Source organism: Castor canadensis, chromosome 3 (assembly GCF_047511655.1).
Source record: "Castor canadensis chromosome 3, mCasCan1.hap1v2, whole genome shotgun sequence".
Classification (NCBI taxonomy): Eukaryota; Metazoa; Chordata; class Mammalia; order Rodentia; family Castoridae; genus Castor; species Castor canadensis.
Genome location: NC_133388.1, coordinates 52,971,622 through 52,992,170, shown reverse-complemented (window position 1 = coordinate 52,992,170; position 20,549 = coordinate 52,971,622). Strand labels below are relative to the sequence as shown.

General features: G+C 37.8%; 1 protein-coding gene across 2 annotated transcripts in view; it reads left to right on the top strand.

Moving 5' to 3' along the window:
- Positions 1-1,297: 1,297 nt before the first annotated feature.
- Dlgap5 (DLG associated protein 5) overlaps positions 1,298-20,549 on the top strand; it is a 41,464-nt gene continuing 22,212 nt past the window's right edge. The window contains exons 1-10 of one of the 2 annotated variants that reach the window (XM_074067975.1): positions 1,298-1,422; positions 4,545-4,783; positions 8,261-8,454; positions 10,800-10,862; positions 13,325-13,409; positions 13,504-13,626; positions 14,367-14,437; positions 16,233-16,501; positions 17,879-17,961; positions 18,390-18,516. In XM_074067975.1, coding sequence (XP_073924076.1) covers positions 4,546-4,783; positions 8,261-8,454; positions 10,800-10,862; positions 13,325-13,409; positions 13,504-13,626; positions 14,367-14,437; positions 16,233-16,501; positions 17,879-17,961; positions 18,390-18,516 — 1,253 coding nt within the window. In that variant the 5' untranslated portion in view covers positions 1,298-1,422; position 4,545. Of the gene's footprint in view, positions 1,427-4,544; positions 4,784-8,260; positions 8,455-10,799; positions 10,863-13,324; positions 13,410-13,503; positions 13,627-14,366; positions 14,438-16,232; positions 16,502-17,878; positions 17,962-18,389; positions 18,517-20,549 lie in introns of both variants that reach the window. The other variant, XM_074067976.1, reaches the window with a different exon arrangement.

The following is a 20,549-nucleotide window of genomic DNA, read 5'->3' as shown; positions in this document are numbered from 1 at the left end:
AAATAGGCTGGACACACTGGTTCATACCTGTAATCCCTGGGAGGTGGATAGGAGGATCACAGTTAAGGCCAGCCTGGGTAAAAAAAGCTAATGAGACTATATCTCAAAGAACAAGCCAGGTGAGGCGGTTCACATCTGTAACCCCAGCTATGCAGGAGGCATGATAGGAGGATCTTGGAGGCCTGGGTAAGAAGCCCTTGTTCTGAAGCCAGTCCAGAGCAGAAGCACGAGACCCTATCTGAAAAATAACTAATGCAAAAAGTGCTAGAGGCATGGCTCAAGTAGGGAAGAGTTTGCTAGTCTTCAGTTCAATCCCCATTGCCACTGCCATCAAAAAAAAAGAAAAGAAAAGAAAAAGAAATTTAACCCAAACGTCCATCAACAGGTAGGCAAATGGACACAACATTGAGTGCAGTACTAACTGCAACCGTATGAGTGAATCCTGCAAACATTATGCTGGGAGAAGAACGACCCCAAAGAGTAACCATCACCTTGATTTTATGCAGGCAGACAGGCTGAGGGGACGCTTCGTGGGTGATGGGATTCTCTACATCTGATTGGATGAGAGTTACAGTTGTTTAAATTGACCAAAACTCATTAAAACGTCTCCTTAACAGCCCTAAGATTGTCACCGATTGTAAATGTTGCTAAACAAAAAACGGACTTTAAAAATGAGGCTGGAGATTTTGAAAACACTAGACAATGTTAGGAGGAATTTGTGTTAGCCCATAGTTAAAACGTTAAGGAAAAGAAGAAAAAAAAAATTAGTGCTGGGGGCGTGGCTCAGTGGTAGAGCCCGCCTGCCCATCAAGGGGGAGGCTCTGAGCTTAAACCTCAGAATCGCCTACTAAGAAGAACAACGACAATAACAGTAATCACTGATAATAATATTTACTATTCCAGGAAGGGCTGCGCATTTCGGTGACTAAACAGCACATTAACGACTCCTGCAAACCGGAATCCTGAGGCGCCGAGCCTCCGTGGCTCCCCTGCCCTGGTCCCTTCCCGCTCCCGGGGACTGGAGAGGCTCTGAGAGCTCAAGGTCGCCCTGTGCGGGACACCGGGCGGCTCCGAATGCAGCCCGGCGGAGGCCCAGGCACTCCGCTCTTCTCCTCCCCGGGGGCGACCCAGACTATTTCCGCAGTAGCACCCATCCTGAGAGGCATCCCTTTGACTTTCAATCAATTCAAATATCGCCCGGAGCGAGCCTATCGCAAGCCACGTCGAGGGGAAGGGGCGGGAGCTCGCACCGGAAGTGTTGCTTAAAGTCCCTCCAATCAGAGGCTCGCTGCGGGAAGTTTGAATTTTGCGCCGGCTCAGCTGGTAGGCGTTCCTGCTTAGGGGGCGACGCAGGTCGTCCGGGTCCAGAGGATTCCCCCACCTTTACTTTTACTTGAGGCTTCGCGCGAGAAGGTTCACCAGGTAGGTGAGTGCTGGGGTCCGGGGGAGACCATGGCGCACGTCGCAGGCGGGCGAGGAAGGTCAAAGGACCTGGCCTGTGCTCAGGTCCTCTCCGTGTCGACTGGCACGATCCTCCGGAAGAACAAATGTTTGTTGCCATGATCTGGGCAGCTGTCAGCATTTCACCCCGGGGCGTTATTGGACTTTGGGGTGCACAGTGCTTCACGTGCGGGACGTTTAGCATCTCTGGTCCTCACATTAGATTCCAGTAGCTCCTCCCAGGTCCTGGAACCCCTCAAAACGCCCAGGTTGAGAAAGTACGCGAGCAAGAGCAACGCCTTCCAGGCTTTCCAGCTGGAAGAAACTGCAGGGAGCCTAAAAACCTTATGTGTGTAAAAGCCAGGCTGCCTGGCTTGGGATCCGCCAGCTTTTAGCGCTGCAAATGGGGCAGTTAATTTACCTCATTTCTACGAAGGCGAAAAGAGGTAACTAGTACTTACCTTGTGATAATTAAATGTGCCTTTAATGGTCTCCCTCTCTTTCTTTCTCCAGTATGTACATAAGTTTTATCTTTCTTTAACATTTAGCAAAGGGATACTTGCAGGAGGTAACATTACATAATAAAGTACTTCATGAAAAGCACAATCCATTTCTAATTTCCCGGGGTTCTTTAAGAAGACGTTACTAGCATCCAAGTTAGGTGAGTTTTTATTTATTTTGTAGCCCAGGTTGGGCTCGAACTCCCTTGCCTATACCTCCTAGTGGTGGGACTAAGGCGTGTATCACCTTGCCTGGATTCAATTTTTCTGGAGTTTTTGTTTTGTTTTTGGTGGGACTGGGGTTTGAACACAGGGCTTCAGGCTTGCAGAGTTCTACCGCTTGAGCCACACCTCCAGTCCATTTTGCTGTGGTTATTTGAGATCTGGAAAACTCCTCCCCTCCCCCTCTTGCTGGCCCAGAACCTCTATCCTTCCTGTCTCAGCCTCCCAAGAAGCTAGGATTATTGGCATGAGCTACCGATATTCAGCTATCTGGAGTTTTTTAGTGGATTCTCTTAGTTCTTGTTGAAGAGTGTAGTGTGACTTTGATATTATTAAGTATATATTTGGTCTTTGTCTCTGTTTTTGGCATACAACTCCTAAAATCCTAGGACTCAAACTTTTTTTCTTTTTTGGTGGTACTGGGGTTTGAACTCCGGGCATCATGCTTGATAGAGCAGCCCAAGTAATAAATCCCTTATATGCTAATGAATTGACTGATTGACTGGCAGCCCCTAGGTAGCTTCACTTGCGGCTTGGTTACAGAAAAGACCAAAGTTGTCTTAGAGGGTCTTTAAACCCCACCCTCAACCTCCAGAGTGGGAAGAGATGCTGGAGATTTGAGTTGACCAACTTTGGCCAGTGATTTAATGAGTCACGACTGTGTAATGAAGCCTTCATATCAACCCAAAAGATAAGGTTTTGAGATTCTTCAGATAGAAACTTCTGAGGTTTGTGGACAGTGGTATGTTAGAAGAGGGCATGGAAGCTCTGTGCTACTTCCGGCTTGACCTATGTATGTCTTCCTCTATATCTTTTATAACATCTGTTATAACAAACCAGTAAATGTAAGTAAGCATTTCCCTGAGCTCTATGAGCCGCTTTAGCAAATTAGTACAACCCTGAAGGGGCGTGTCATGGGAACCCAGATACTGACAGGTTGCTGGTCAGTAAGTAGCACAGGTAAAACTACCTGGAGTTTGTGATTGGCATTGGGCCTGGAGACCAGTCTTGTGGGACTGAGGCCTTAACCTGTCAGATCTGGTGCTATCTCAGGTAGACAGAATCAGCACTGGATTCACTTAAGGAGACACACAGCTGGTGTTCACTGCAAAATTAATTACTTGCTTGACTGATGACAAGTGTGTTACTAGAATATAATGGTAGAAGCTGAGGTTGTTTATTTCTGTGTTTCAGAGTGCCTATAACTTTTTTTTTAACTTGATCACAGAGTTTATTTATTTATTTATTTGGGGGGGGCGGTACTAGGGTTTGAACTCAGGACTTTATGTTTCTACCACTTGGGCCACTCCACCAGCCCTGGTTTGTGTTGGGTGTTTTGAGACATTTCTGAGGTGACGTGGATCCTCCTGAGTAACTGGGATTACTCAGTTACTGAGCCACTGGTGCCTGGGTTATTTATTTTATATACTGCCAAGATTTTCATTCTGGAGAACCAGTCCTCTCACTAGTCACAGTTCACTATATCAACTCTATGGGTGAGCCTTTCATTCAGACTTTCCATTTCCCTTTATTCTCCTCAGTTGAATACATTGTTAGATCTCTTGGCACTGTCTTTTTTATCCTCCTTTGTTTTGTTTGAATACATTCTCACAGATCTTTCTAAGAAAAGTCTGTGTGACAAGTAAATTATATGGGTTCTTCCTTAACTTATCTTTTTGGGTTTTTCTGAAAACCCTTATTTCAATCATGTACATCCAGTCCAACTGCCTGTTTATTATCCTCCGTGTCTAATAGGCATCTCGTATTTCCTTTTGTTTTGTTTTATTTTGGAGACAGGATTTCACTATGTAGCCCATGCTGGCCTTGAACTTGCCATCCTACCTCAGCTTCCTGAATGCTGGGATTGCAGGCTGTAGGTTTGTGCCACCACACCCAGCTGTTTGTTCTTTTTGAATTGAGAAGAAATGCTAGCCTTCCTGTATTCATCACAGGAGAAAGTTAAAGAAGTTTTTCTGTTACATTCCCTGTTTTCAACTTTATTCACACCCTTTTTCTTTCCAGTGTTCTCTGTGATAATCCCAGAGCCTCTTGTCTGTATTGTTGACTATAGTTTTCCTGGGCTTCACTTCATCTGTCAGGAAAGTTTCTATTTAGAACCTCAAATAGCTAGTAGAGTTTTGTCCTCTGCACTTGCTAAGCAGGCACTCTACTGCTTGAGCCATAGCTCCAGCCCACGCCTTGTCCTTTGAAAGGAGGTTACTCTTTTCTGTTCTTGTCATATATTTGTCCCATGGTAATTTTAATACTTTTATTTCAAGAGATTGAGGTAGGACAGGAGGTGAACTGGAATCTTAATTTTTTTTAAATAATGAAATGAAAATCCATGTAAATTGGTTTCTGTTGTTTTTTTTTTTCTGACAGAATGTCTTCATCACATTTTGTTAGTCATCACAGAAAGGATTTAAGTACTGAAATGATTAGAACTAAAATTGCTCATAGAAAATCACTGTCTCAGAAGGAAAACAGATACAAAGAATATGAAAGAAATAGACACTTTGGCTTGAAAGATGTCAACATTCCAACCTTGGAAAATAGTGTTCTTGTTAACATAAATGAGACGTTGCAAGACCTTGTTCCAGAAAAAGCCAATATCAAGCCAAGTAAGTAATTTTAAATACTAATAAGAGTAAGTAAAAGTTGTTTTAATGCCTCTTTGTTTAAACAAAAAACTTAAAAAACCTTAGCCAGAATGGAGTTTGGAAATGTAATTCAGAAAAAGTTGGTGTTTTCTACAACTAATTCCTGTCCATTTAAAGTAAAGGTTGTGTTACTAGGTAGACAGAAGTCATTCACCTATGGAGTTTTATAGCATTTTATTATTTATATTGCCTTCTAGGGAACCTAATTCTTCTGGAGCTTGGGTAAGGAAAGTGTTAAGAAGATAAGTAGATAAGATGCTTAGACCCAATTATTAAAGACCTGAAAGAAGGGATGGAGGTATGGCTCAAGCTATAGAGTCTCATCAAAACAACAACAGTAAAATTCCTGGCACAAGAATACTTTGCCAATGGATACAAACTAATAGAAAAGAGCAAAGAATTCATTTGGGCAGTACTTACAGTTTGCAAAATGATTTTGGACCACTAGAATCAAGTAAGAATAAGTAAAGAAAAAGAAATAATCCCAGAAGGGGATGAAAAGAGAGTGTTTAAAAAGGCAAAAGATGTTGTAGGGAAGGAGGAAGAAATTGAGAGATGACTTTGGATTTTAGCAGGAGTCACTAAAGTTCTGTTTTGCATTTATATAGTAGGCATTAGGAACTGAATGGAAGCAAAAAAAAAAAAAGCAAGAGTAAATGGAGAATTGCAGAAAGAGATAGTCTTAGAAGTTTTATAGAGAAAGAAATGAGCTGCTACAGTTTTATCATTTTCCAAAACCAGTGTGGTACATACAAAAACATTCAGTGTATTTGGACTTAACTGATTCTGTAAAGAGTGGCATTGAGCTTATTAAAGTTTTCTTCCAGATTTTCATTTTGCAATGCTGAAGAAAAGTGAGGGAAAACGAATTAGACAAGCTATTGTGGTGATTTGGGGTGGGGGGGAGGGTTTTTTTGTTTTTGTTTTTGTTTTTTGAGGGGGTGGTTGTTTCTTTTTTTTTTTTTTCCATATTACGTTAGTTTTTATTAAAGAGTATCACATTCATACATATTATTCCTTCCCCTAATTGCTGTTGCTATCCAAGCTGCGCTGCTGCAAAGTGACCCAGTGTAGCTCTTCTAGATCTCTAACAAAGGGGACAGGCTTTACCTGGTGGTAACAGAAAGAATAGCCTTACTGTTGATGAAACGGGAGCCTTTTTTCCCCTTTGGACTTCAGCACATGAGAACTGGGATGCCAGGAAAAATGCCTGGGTCAGGAAGCAAAAGGATTTTTACAGCATTTTCTTTCAAGTTGTAGGAACACTTCTGATTGACGCGAATGAGTCCTATTGTGAATCGAAGACTCGCTCTCTTAGCTTAAGTTTTCACTGTGTTGTGATAATACTGTTGGACATGCTTTTTCCTTCTACATGTTCAGTTACGAATCCTAAGAGCATGTCACCAGGCCACCTGACACTGTAGTCTGAACCCTCACAGAAAAGTGAGGGAAAATGAATTAGACAAGATATTGTGGTGATTTGGGGGTGAAGGGGAGGGTTTTTTTTTTTTTTTTGAGGGGTGTGGTTGTTTCTTGTTTTGTTTTTTGAGACTGTTTCAAACCAGACTGGTCTAGAACTCATTATGCTTCCCAAGCAAGCCCTGAACTCTCAATTCTCTTGTTTCAGATTCCCATGTGCTAAGATTATAGATATGTACCACCATGCCTGCTCATTTTGTTTTTGAATTTCTTTTGATTTTTTGGGGGGGTGGTGGTGGGATGGGGGTTTGAGCTGGACCCGGCACTTGCTAGACAGTACTCTCTTACCACTTAAGCCACACCCCATTTCTTGCTTTTGTTTTTGACATGATATCATCAGTTCATGTTTCAAGGTCAAAGAAAATGGGCTGGTGGTCTCCTGGGAGAAAGGAAAGAATAACATCATTTAGGAGTTGGAAGTCAATGAGAGTGGGATGGGGGGAGGGTATAGGAAGGTCTTGAAAAACCAAGCATATTTTGTTTGATAAAATGTGGAGTGACTAATTGGGAAAGTTTGAGGAATATTTTTGTGTGTGTGATGGGGAATAGAATAGATGAAAAGATTTAAAAGACAACCAAATTCATGTGTGGATCTTGCTTGGTTCCTAATGAAGAAACTGGTGTTTTAAAAAAGATCTATTTGAAAAACAAATAGGAAGATTTAGTATGGACTGTAATAAGGAGGAATTACTGGTAGTTTTGTAATGTCTTTAGTTTTGGTGAGTGCATGAGGTCTGTAAGTAGAATTTGTCTCCCTGCAAAAATGTAGCAGAGATCTTCATAATTAACTACTGAATCTAGATGATGGGTATATAGGGATTATTGATTTCTGCTTGTTTGTATATTTGAAATTTTTCATGATTTTTGAAAAATAAAGGGGTAGATGTAAGGAGATGTGAAAAAAAAGGGGTATAGCCTTTTTTTCTCTCAAAGAATTTTGCCATAAGCAGGACTAGAAGAGATGAAGCAAATAGTAGATGAGAATGAGGATGTGGCTTGAGAGAAGTTACTCCATGTTTATAATTTTATGGTGGTAAAAATTCAATACAGAGGAAAACAATAGATGAGTGTTGGGTATATTGCTGGAAGGCTGCTCTTGAGTAAGTGGTAAGGAATGGAACACATCTACTATAGTGAATAACACCAATAATTATAACGGTTGCCTCACAAGCAATAGTAAACACTTATTATTTCACATAATTTTTGTGGGTCAAGAATTGGAGTGCAGCTTGTCTAAGTAGTTCTGAGACGCACTTGAAGACTTGCCTGAGACGCACTTGAAGACTTGCCTGAGACTGGAGGGTCTGCTGCCATGATGACTGGTTCACATGACCAGCAAGTTGATGCTGGCTTCTGGCAGGAGGCCTTAGTTCTTTGTCATATGAACATCTCCACAGGGCTGTTTGAGTTTTGTTTGCATTCCACATGGCCATGGCTGTCCCCCCTCCATCATTTCCATAATGCTATTCTTGGTCACTCAGGCCAGCCCTATTCAGTATGGGCGGGAAAACACAAGACGTTACTACCAAGAGGTAAAAATCACTACAAGTCAGCTTGGAGGCTGGCTGTCATACAAGTTAGTAGATTTAAAAGTGAAGTAATAATGAGCTTGGGTGTGGCTCAGTGGTAGAGTACCTGCCTAGCAAGGACAAGTCTCTGAGTTCAAACCCCAGTACCACCAATAAATCAATAATAAACTTTAAAATTGAAGTAATAATGCCTAGTTCATAACAAGCAGTTAGCATTTGGACAATAAGGTACAACAAGGAATAGACATTTTAACAAGATTAGAGGTCGAAATAACTTGTGATTCTTGTGTTAAGGAATTAACAAGAAGATAGTAAACATTTCTTGGCAGGAGTAAAGTTAGGTCAACATGGTTTTTTTTTTAGACATTTGCCGTACTTTTTATATGAAATGTTTCATATACTGTGTTTTGATGATTTTCTTTCTGCATAGGGTCAAAGAAAACTATTGAAAGTGATGAACGAAAACTAATGCTCCAAAAATACAAAGAAGAAAAGCAACTTAAAAAACTGAAAGAACAGAGAGAAAAAGCTAAACAAGGAGTATTTAAAACGGGTGTTTATAGACCTGATATACCTCACTTTCTTTTAACAAATCAGAATGCTATGAAAGTTGAGCGGCAGAAGGTAAACTTACGATCCTAACTTGAAACAGAGGAATAGTGCCTTTTAACTGAATGTTGTTTATGAGATTAAATGAGTAAAACTACCCTTTTCCTCTTAGTCCCTTTATTCATTTAACTAGCTGGTAGGAGTTGGGAATGACTTCATAGTAACTCAGGGGAACGAAAATCAGGTTTCTTGATATATAAATAGAGAAAGGATAAAACTAAAGAGAGTAAGTAGAGCCAGGTCAAACAATGCCATGCCAGAGGATTTGGGATTTATCCTATAAGTTATGGAGAGTTAAGGGAAGTTTAGAAATGACATAGTACCATTAGAAAATTAATGATTCAGAAAGATTACACTGGCTTTAAAGATTATAGTCTGCAAAGAAAAGCACTTATAGATAAGATGATTCGAGAGACTGTTGCCACAGAAGAGGTGAGCTAAGTGGGTTTGAAAAGGAAACTATGTATTTGAGAGGACTGGTGAACGAGATGGTGGGAAAGGGTAAAAGAGTAAGAGTCAGACATGATCATGCTGATTCTACTAGTTTGAACAACCATGTAACTTATGCTACTGCCAGAGAGAGATGAGGAACAGAAGAAAAGGAACAGGCTTGAGCGGATGCATGTCTATAAAATTTTTTTTTAAATCTTGTTTGAATAAAAATTTGGAAAGCAGGATCAGATGTGTCCTAAGATGTGGACTTAAGATGTGATATAAAGAGTATAGGTGATTGAGCTGTGAGACTAAATGAAACTACTTTAGTAGAATATTTAAAATTATGAAAAAGCATGAGGTCTACACAGCACCTTCAGGTGAGTAGAAGTGAAGCACCAGTGTGGGAGGCCTGATCAGAGTGGCAGAAATAGTGAAGCATGATAGAAGCTAAAGGAGGAGTAATCTAGAAAGGAGCATGATCAGTCAGTTCCAAAAGATAAAGCTTGAACACAAGTAGTTGGATTGTAAATTATATGGCCACTGATGATTGCCTAAGACATAGAACAGATCTCGTTGAAAATAATTTATTTACAGGGGCTGGAGGAGTGGCTTAAGTGGTAGAGGTCTTACCTAGCCAAGTGCAAGGCCCTGGATTCAATCCTCAGTACTACCAATAAAATAAAATAATTTACTTAAAAGATCCCCTTGTATATGCATTCCTAATTTAAATAAGACTTAAGTAAAATAAAGATCCAGTATATTGTCTATTTTTTGAAACTGATGAATCTCAATAATTCACCTGAGAAATCTTTAGTTATTTATTTCATGTACAAGATAGCTAAAGGATAATATGGGAGAAATCAAAACTAACACAGTTCAAGGTGGAAAGATAGAAATGAATATGTTCTTTCTATATTAGAGAAAGGAGAGATTATTTCTGTTGAGAAGAACAATAAGGCCTCTTGGAAGAGATCAGATTTAGGTTGACTTTAAAATATTTTTAGTATAAATTAATTGTACAAAGGGTTTTCACTGTGATATTTGCATACATGAATATAATGTATTTTAATAAAATTCACCCCAGCTATCTATTACTCTTTCTTAATGCCCCTTTCTCCTCCAGAGTTTGACTTTCTAAGAATATGTAGGAGGCCAGTCATGAGAGTATATCAACTACTTAAAAAATATTGCATGTAGGGGGAGAAAAAGGCACATCATTGTAATAATCATTGAATAGCAAGATTCACTAATAATTTTTTATTTTTCTTAGACAATGACATTTGCTGAGTATTGCTTATTTTATGTACATTCTAGAGGAAAGCCTAGGCTTTCACTGAGATTTGGAGAAATAAAATAGCTTTTAACCTAGAGAAGTCTAGGTTCTAGGAATTTTCAAGTCTAGGTTCTAGGAATTTTTCAAGTCTAGAAATCTAGGAATTATCGAGTTGACAGTACCAATCTCAACTTTGTCTTCTCCTCTGCAGATTTTTTCTGGATTTTGTGATCAAGTCTCCATTTTCTTATTGATAGTAGAAAAATATATAACCATTAGATTTGAAAGTAAATTATGAAAACTAGGAAAGTAAGCTGAAGATATCTTTTTATAAACAGAAAACAAAAGATCCTAAAATTTTAGGCCACTCATCTATCCCCTTCCAACATATGTCAACCTAATCATTTAATGAGGATTCTAATACCTAGAAAATGTGACCTGAAGTTTTTTTCTCTTTCCTCACTGAGAAATATGAGTAAGTTTTAAATTATTAACTTTAATTTAAATCCAGATGGAACCAGAAAAAGCAGGAATTTAAGTTAGCAAGTATCTTTATTTTTATACTGAGAACTTCATTTCATAATGAGACATGGAAATGATCTTTTGCCAGTTCATTCTTTTTTTAACTTGATCTTCTTTTGACTTTTTGAAGGGTATTCCATGTAATGTACGGATTACAAGATCAAAGACCAAAGACCAAATGGGACATACTAAGGTACAGAGTTGATAGTAAATGATTGTTACTGAAATAACAGATTGGTGGGGCATGGGTCTCATGTCTGTAATCTGAGCTACTTGGGAGGGAGATTTTCAGAGTGTAGTGGTTGGAAGCCAACCAAGGCAAAAAGTTAGCAAAATGCCATTTCAACAAGCAAGGTATAGTGGCCACCCTGCAATCCCACCTACACTGGAGGTGGAGGTAGGAGGACTGCAGTCCAAAGCCACTTCCAGGCAAGAATGCAAAACCCTATCTGAAAAATAGCTAAAATAACAACAAAAAAAAAGGCCAAGAGTACAGCTCAAGTGGTAGAGTGCTTGCCTAGCAAACAGGAGGCCCTGAATTTAAACTCTACTACTGCCAAGTAAATAAATATAACAGATTGTACTTCTTTTCTGAATAAGTAAATTCATTTTAAACCTAGTATCAGATGCAAATATACTGATTTTTTTTTTGTACTTGAGTTGACAGTTGCTAAAATTATTGTTAGTGATACAGTGACCTTAAAACAGTTTTTGTCTAGATGCTAAGGAAATGTTCATTTAAAATATTCTTTGCCTAAGTTGTGTTCTTTGCTGGTGTCTGTAATCCTAGCTATTCGGGAGATGGAGATCAGGAAGTTTGAGGTTCGAGGCCATCTAGGACAAAAAGTCTGTAAGATCCCATCTCAATCAATTAAAATTTGGGTACAGCTGGACACCAGTGGGGGACTGAGATTGGAAGGATTGCAGTTCATGGCCAACCATGGCAAAAAGTTCACAAGACTCCATCTCAACCAATATATGGTTCAGATGTCACCCCAGCTATGAAGGAGACTTTATGAGGATCACAGTTTCAGACTAGTCCAGAAAAAAAGTTTGCAAGACCTTATTCATGAAATAACTGGGTGCACACCTGCCATTTAGCTACAGTGGGAAGCCTAAAATGGGAGGATCATTGTTCCATGAAATCAAGACCTATCTCAGCCAGAGGGGAAAAAAGGCTGGAGGCATGGCTCAAGCCTTAGAGTGCTTGCCTAGCAAACGTGAAGTCCCGAGTTCAAACCTCAGTACCCCTGTGGGAAAAAATAGTTGGGTGCATTGGTACGGGCCTGTCATTCCAGCTGTGTGAAGAGTGTAAGTAGGAGGATTGGAGTCTGGGCTGGCCTGAGCATAAAAGCAAGAACTTTTTTTGAAAAATGATGAAAGCAAAAAAGGAGTGGAGGTGTGGCTCAAGCAGTAGAGTGCTTGCCTGGCACATAAGCATAAGGCCCTGAGTTCAATTCCTAGTACCACCCCCCAAAAAAATTCTTTGTCCAAACATCCCTTATGAATTCCCTATCAGTGGAGCTCTAGTGGCACAATCAGTTTGTGTGCAGTACTTCTGTGAAATCCATACCAACCATTATCTTAGTGTTTCCTTATTTGCTAAGCTCTTGTGCATTCCAAATTAACTCCATGAAACTCAAATAGGAATGAAAAATACACAGGGGATCTTCTAAATACAGATCCAGATGGAGGGTTACTGAATTAGATGAAGTGGGCAAGGAAGGAAATAGTACAAGTATTATCCAATAAGGAAGCTAAGGTTCATGTATTCAGTAGATCCTGAGTCACTACCTTGTTCCTGGCACTTTCCTAGCCTCTGGGATATGGTAATGAATAAAACAAGCAAAATTCTCTGGCTTCATGGAGCTTTTATGTAAGACTGGCAATAAATAAGCTGGGCAAGCTGGACATGGTACACACTTGTAATTCTTGCACTTGGGAGTCAGAGGTAGGAGGATCGAGATTTCCAAGCCACGCTGGGTTACATAGTGAGTTCAAGGTCAACCTGAGCTATATAGCAAGACACTGCCTCAAAAAAAGTTAATTTGAAAAATTAAATTATATAGTATGTCAGATGGTCATAAATATTATGAAGGAGATTAAAAAAGAAGGGAGAAGGGCAGTCATACCAGTAGGTATGGTGTACAATTTTAACTGAGGCCATCAGTGAGAGCCTCACTGACATAGTGGAATTTTGGGTTAAGTCTTTAAGGAAGTAAATGAGTGAACCCTGGGAAAGTCAGGACTCTCTAAAAGAAAATGTAAGGACATTTATGTAATAGAAAACTTTCATTTTATTTTGTTAGTAGATTTTTTTTTTAATTGAGTAGTTTTACGATCACCAGGATTCAGTGATCTTAGCTATCTTTTTTTTTTTTTTGGTACTGGAGTCAGAACTCAGGGCCTTCAACTTAAGCCACTCCACCAGTCCTATTTTTGTGATGGATTTTTTTTTTTTTTGAGATAAAGTCTTGGGAACTATTTGCCTGGGCTGGCTTTGAACCTCGATATTCCTAATCTCTGCCTCCTGAGTAGCTAGGATTACAGGCATAAGCCACTGATGTCCAGTTTAGCTATCATTTTATAGCTTAAAAATGTGGTGGTTTGATTCATTATGCAAGTAAATCACATAGCACCTGGTCTCTTAAACAGATTAGTAATGGGAGTGGTGCTGGAGCAATCCGACCTGGTCAAAAACAGACTTCTGAAAAGATAGTGTTAGACAAAGAGAAAAAAGGTGAGTATTAGTAATTGTTATTATAAACTCTAATGCTACCACAGTAATAATTTATTAATGACAAACAGCATTCATTATATTACTTTTCACACAGTTATGCAGCCTGTAGTGTCTGCCTCAGTGAGAATGACTCGATCAGCTACTCAAGTTTCAAAACAGATTGCCAGAACAGTCTCATCTACCACAGCAAGAAAGCCAGTCACAAGAGCTACTAATGGTAAGAACTATTTCTTAATCAGTGGCTAAACTGTAATGTGTAGTCATTGAGTTTTTTGTGTTTAATTTTTAAAATCATCATGTACTTTGAGTAGGAGAGAAGGAAATGGGAGGTTCCAATCCTGTAGGAAGGTTCTACGCTATGACATTCAGTTAGCACACATAGTGTGCTGCATTGTTGACACACCTGAACTAGTAAAACACTGCTTCAAAGTGAAAAATTAATGACCCCATTAAATCCCAGTTCACCAATTTAGTGAGGTACAATGTAGCCATTAAAAACTGTGTCATCACAGAACACTTGTGATGTGTTGTTAGTTGGCAGTGAAAAACAGTAGTACTATAACTCTGAAAAATGGTATGTGAATATGTGTGCATATGAAAAAATAGGGAAAAATATGCTACAGTGTCAGCTCAGTAATGGAATCTTGAGTGATTTTTTTTTTTTTTTGGTTGGTCTTGGCATTTTTTTTGTTTTCCTAGCAATCAGTTATACATATGTATTTTACATGTAGAGGAAAATGAAAAGGTAAAACACCTTTATTTTGTTTTGAAAACAGATGGCTTCTTTGTAAGGAAATTTCATTTATTTTTATCCCTGTTTATAATGTGTTTTTTAATCATAAAAAATCCTTCAAGGCATATATTCCTAGTGTTCTTAATTTCCTAAATTACTTGGTACTTTTAGTGCAGCATTTTCTGTCTAGTTAGAATGAATATCTTATCACATTTTTATTTTAGATAATGAGCCAGAAAGACAGGCAACAAATAAAGGAAGACCTGCCAAAAAGATGGAAACAAAATCAGACAAGGTAAAGTGCAAACATCTGTTTATTTCTAGATGCTTCAAAAGTCTCATTGCTACTGTCATAAAGTTGAAATTAAGCGTACAAAACTGCTTCAAGAAGTTAACCTACAAGTGTGTTAAACCTCTTGAACCTTAAGGAAGCATCATAAGGATTTGTTATTATTGTTTCTTGGGTGTCTTAGTCTCAGAGTTTTATAGTACAGAATACATAGTTTTGTAACAAAAAAGAAGATGGAGAAAAATAATAAAATAATAAAAACATTTTGTGAGAACTAGCTAAGAGTTAGGATGTAGTATGGTGAAATGTGTTGACTTTGGATTCAATTAGACCTGGGCTTGAATATTGTCTCTGCTTTCAATTAGCTGCATAACTTTAAGCAAGTTATATAATTTGAGTTTGTTTCCCAGTCTCTAACATAGAACACTGTGCTGGGCATGTGACTTAAGTGGTAGAATGCCTGCCTAACATAGAACACTTACATAGAGCAGTTTTAAGAAGTAAACATGATAATGTTTTTGACAGCATCAGCATAGTGTTTAATAAAGTCCTCAAAAAGGCATTATTTTGAGGGTCCAATCCATTGGTTTATAATCCATGCAATAATTCTTTATTCTTAAAAAGTTATCCTGAAGAATAAGATATCTCTAGATTTTTACTAAAAGTCAAATGTAACTCTTCAAGGAAGGCAATCTAGGGTTGATCTTTACACACCAACTAGAATTTATAGCTTCTCCCTTGATATTTATTTTCCCATAAAGACTTGTCACTAGTTTTTAGTTTCATTGCCACACTGGCCTTTGTGATAATACTACTACTACAATAATCTCTTGGCCAGGTTGAAATACCTTAGTTTGAGTTCAGCTCTCATTAAAAGTCAGACACATTAAAAAAAAATTGGAGGCTTTGAAAATTATAAAAATGTTTAAATACCAGCTAAGAACTAAATTGATCTCCTAAAGAAAATATGCTTCATATTATAGATGGTTAATCTCATTGGATCACAGTGAAAAATATTGTTCTTGTTACAAGGTTACTTTAAAGTTTTTTTTTTTTTTAAATGATGAGTCCTTAACAATAGGAATCATCTAATACGTATTAGATTTCTGATTCTCAAACCATTATGTGATTATCCATGTAATTTAAGTAAATTTGAGGTTTCTTGGGGGTTTTTTGTTTAGTTGGTTTTTGTTTTGGCTGCTGTGCTGAGGCTCAAACCCAGGGCCTAACACATGCTAGGCAAAGTACTCTTTATCACTGAGCTGCACCTCTAACCTGAGATGGTTTTTGTCTTTTTTTTTTTTTTTTTTGGTACTCATGGGGCTCCTCATGCTAAGCAAGCACTCTACCACTTGAGCTATGCCCCGAGCCCTGATACTGTACCAAGTCAATTTATTTTTGTATGGTGCACTTGCTTAGCATACTGGAGGCCCTGCTTGAATATTCCCCCACACCCCGATTTTTTTGTCTTAGTTTTCATGTATCTTAATTTGTTAAAGGTGTTATTTATTAATAGGATTGGTTCACTCTTTCTGGTTTATAGCAGTGGTTTAGTATAGCTGGTCCCCTAATTTTATGTATACATTTTAACTGCATCTTTTTACCTCTCAAATTATGTACATGGGATATGTAGTTAAATTGTCACATTTTCAAGCCTGTGTTAAAAAAGAATTTAAAAAAATGGTTTTGTAACTTTGAAGCAACCTGGGCTATATAGTAAGACCTCCAAATCAAAAGCAGGCAAAGTTACATGTATCCCTGGAAGTGAAATTCTTTCTCTATTCTGTTTACTTATATCTAGGTCATTTCTTTTAAAGTTGATAGTGAAGAAAATACTTTGGATTCAAAAACCAGTACAACAAAAGGAATGGAACCAGATGGAGTCTTACCAGAAATGGAAAACTTGCCTAAGACAAATCCTGCAAAAGGAAAGAATTCCTTTGCTCCTAAAAATTTTACGTTTCAGCCACTGGATGGTCTGAAGACTTACGAAGTAACACCCATGACTCCTAGAAGTGCCAGTGCTTTCTTGACACCCAGTTATACCTGGAACTCTTTAAAACTAGAAGTGTAAGAATATGACCTTTTAAAAAAAATAAATAAATAAACACACATTCTTAATAATGAGTCCCTTACTGAGAGGGATAATGTGTCTTTCTTAGATTTCACCTGTGCTTTTTAAGGGAGCAAAGTATATTAATAAAAAATCATAATTTGCTCTTTTAAGAAAAGTTCTTTTCTTAAAGAAAATAAAGGGAAGATTTATAGTGAATGGCCAACAAAAACAAAACAAAACTTCAGAAGATATAGTTGTGTTTTTGATATTTCATCACCCAAATGTTTCATCATTTGTGGGTTGTTTTGTTTTGTTTTGTTTTGTTTTGTTTTTGTTTGTTTGAGACAGTCTCACAGTGTAGCTCAGACTGGCCTGGAACTCACAGTTCTCTTGCCTGTGCTTCCCAGGTGCTGAGAGTATAGCATGTACCACCACACTCATCTCCATTTTTTTACTTTCAGTAAGTGACTTAAATTTATAACACCTAAGATCTCCTACCCCTTGTTGAGGATTAAGCCTAAGAATTTGCACATGCTAGGTAAATGCTCTACCATTGAGCCTGCATCCCTAGCCTCTAGAAATGTGTGTGTATGTATGTGTGTGGGGTTTCTTTTTGGCAGTAGGGCCTCATCCTTGGTAGGCTGGCACTCTACCAGCCCTGTTTTGTGTTGGGTTTTTTCAAGATAGTGTCTTGGCGGAACTATTTGCCTGGGCTAGCTTCGAACTATCATCCTCCTGAGTAGCTAGGATTGCAGGTGTGAGCCACCAGCACCCAATTTAAAAATAATTTTTTTGCAAGAAGAAAGTGGCCATAATACTACAGCTCAAATAGGGTTTTTCTTTTTGTTTTCTTTTTTTTTTTTTTTTTTTGGAGAGGATAGCTTTCATTTACTTTAGAAAAACTACCTCAAACAAAAAAATAATTAACTTTCAAAGTGAGAGGGCTGTCAGTTGGAATCTTTAAAAGAAAAAGCAAGCAAGATTGCTTTACAGAGACTGGCTAACTACAAATACAGTAGAAACTAATCAGCAGTATCCAAGACTATTAATGCTTATGTTCTATTAAGAGATTTTCAAATCTTTGAGTTACATTATAAATAATAAAGATTGTCATTTCCATTATTAGCTTTTAGAATTTTTCCCCACCAGAATTAAAGAAAAAGAAGCTAGGAGTGGTGGCTCATCTAAGGACTTGGGAGACTGAGGTAGGAGAATCAGGGCTTCTAGGCCAGCCTGAGCAACAGAGCAAGACTATGTCCCAAAAAGACCAAAAATAAATAAATAAGAAACATTTCTATATTTTCCCAGGTTTTTAAAAAGTTACACAATTTTGAAATCTCAATTACATGTATGGAGTTCATGTTTCATGAAATATATATTTTTGCTTTTAGTAATAAGACTGAAGAAAAAACAAAGGAAATCTTGGCACAGCGATGTATAACCTCCTCTACTAAGAAGGACCAGCAAGAGTCAAGTAAGCTACAGTGTCCTTTGGGTTCTCTGACACTTTGCAATGAGGGTATACTACTTTAATGAATTTTTTACTTTTCTGGATTATGGTTTATCAAAGTTTTGCTAAGAGGTCATTTTCACTATATAGGTCAGAGAAGTGACTTCAAGGTCAGAAAAAAAGTGGGAAAGCATGGATAAAGACATTTGGAGAGAGTGAATTGGAATCAAGAATGTGGACTGAGAACAAAGGGGAAATGTAAATTTGAGGAGGTAGAAGATTTTGAGCCATATTAGAGAAGATGTGGTAAATGGGATGATTGAAACAGAAAAGGTGTTTTCAAGTTGGAACATTGAAAAAAATCCAAGGATATTTAGAATGCTGTTTGTTAGGGATATATTTTAGGAATTGTTGCTTTGAAATTTACAGGTAATGTTTTCTTTAATCCATAGAACATGGCTTAAATCAAAATGAAGCTATTATTAAAAATTCAAATTGCCTTTCAATAAAAGAAGTCTCATCACTTGAAATAAGTGAAGATCAGATATCCCAGCCACACCATGATGTACCATATTTCAGGTTTGTCTGCCTGCTCGTAGCATAAGAATTGAGTATTAATATCTAGACATTTAAAAAGGCTAGGGAAGAGGCTCAAGTGGTAGAGTACCTGCCTAGCAGGCACAAAGCTGTGAGTTGAAACCCTAATATCACTAAAACCCAAATTGAAATGTTTCATTGTATATTTAAATATTTAGTATAGTAAGTTAGGGAAAAAAACTGTGGGTGATTTTTACTTTAAAATTTTAATTACTAGCTGGGCATTGGTGGCTCATTCCTATAATCCTAACTACTCAGGAGGCAGAGATCAGAAAGATCAAGGTGGGAAACCACCCTAGGCAAGTAATTCACAAACCCTATCTTAAAAAAAAACCCTTCATGAAAAAGGGCTGGTGGAGTGGCTCAAGGTGTGGACCCTGAGTTCAAGCTCCAGTACTGCAAACATTTAATTAATTTTCTGATACTAGTACATTTGCAGTTCCTAATTCAAAGGTTAGAAAAATGTGTAAGAGAAAAGTCTCCTTTCCCAATGCCGTCTTCCAACCCCATATTTTGAACCTTCCATGGAGGTGGGTGTTAATTTTTTCTTGTAATTCCAGAATAAATAATGAATATGTAGGAAAATATAAGCATTTTTTAAAAAATCTAAACAGTAGTATGCAATATGCTATTCTGTTTTCATTTAATGTTACAGTGTTGGAGGCATTCTGTTTTAGTACTTACAGAGCTTTCTTAGCCAGGCCCCGGTGACTCATACCTATAATCCTAGCTACTTGGGAGGCTGACATTGGAAGGATCTCAGTTTGAGGTCAGCCTGGGCAAACAGGTCTTGAGACCCCATCTCCAAAATATCCAAAGTAAAATGGGCTGGAGGTGTGGCTCAAGCAGTAGTGCCTACTTGCTTAGCTCAAAGCCCTGATTTCAAACCCCAGTTTCACACACACACAAAAAAGCTTTCTTTCGTTATGTATGTGTGGGTGTGTTTTAGTGAATAGACAGTATCCAATTATGTAGATGTACCACAATTTATCTAATAAGACCCTGTTTTTTGAGTATTGATATTGGATTCAGTTTGTGACTATTAAGATTGCAATAAATTTTGGATGCTATTTGATTGTCTGTATACAAATACACAATTTCAATTTATGTCCCCTCCAACCAGGTATGAGAGTTTTTATTCTCTCACTTTTTCCAGTGTTAGCATGAGAAATATTATCTTAGTATAGTCATTTATTTTATTATGAGAATTTTATATGTTGAAGAGCTACTTCACTTGTTTCTGGAGCATAAAGTGTTAGAAACATGAAATTTTAGAGATTAGTCTGTTGTGTTACACAAATGAGTCACTGAAGTAGTAAACAATTTAGCTAACTAGACGATGTCAGGGCTAAGTCATGAAGTCATGTCTCCTTATTAATTGTCATTCTATAATTTACCATCTAATATAAACAACTTTTAAGACACAAAAGCTGTCCTCAGTTTTTCCTCTTAGGATGATTAGTGGGGGTTCTCTACCACCATCTTCCCCTGCCCATTTGTTTAATCTCTTGGGTTAGGGGGGACATTTTTCTCAATTTTTTGATTGTAGTAAAGTATATGTAACATAAAATTTACCATTTTAATCATTTTAAGTGGTACACTTAAAATGATAAAAGTTATCTCCATAACTTCTTTCATCTTGTAAAATTGAAACTCTAAAGTCTATACTCTAAAAGTAAATTCACATTTTTCCTTCCCAACAGCCCCTGGCAAGCACCACTCAAGTTTCTGTCTCTGATTTTGACTACCTAAATATGTCATATAAATAGAATCATACAGCATTTGTCTTTTTTTTTTTGAATGGAGTCTTATTATATAGTCCAGGCTGGCCTGGGATACTCAGTTCTTCTGCCTCAGCCCCTCAAATGCAGGATTACAGGCATGCTAGACTAGGATTTGTCTTTTTGTGGCCAGCTTATTTGACTTAGTATAGTGTCCTTGAGATTTATCCATATTGTAACGTATCAGGATTTCCTTACTTTTTAAAGCTGAATGATAGTCCAATACATGTATAG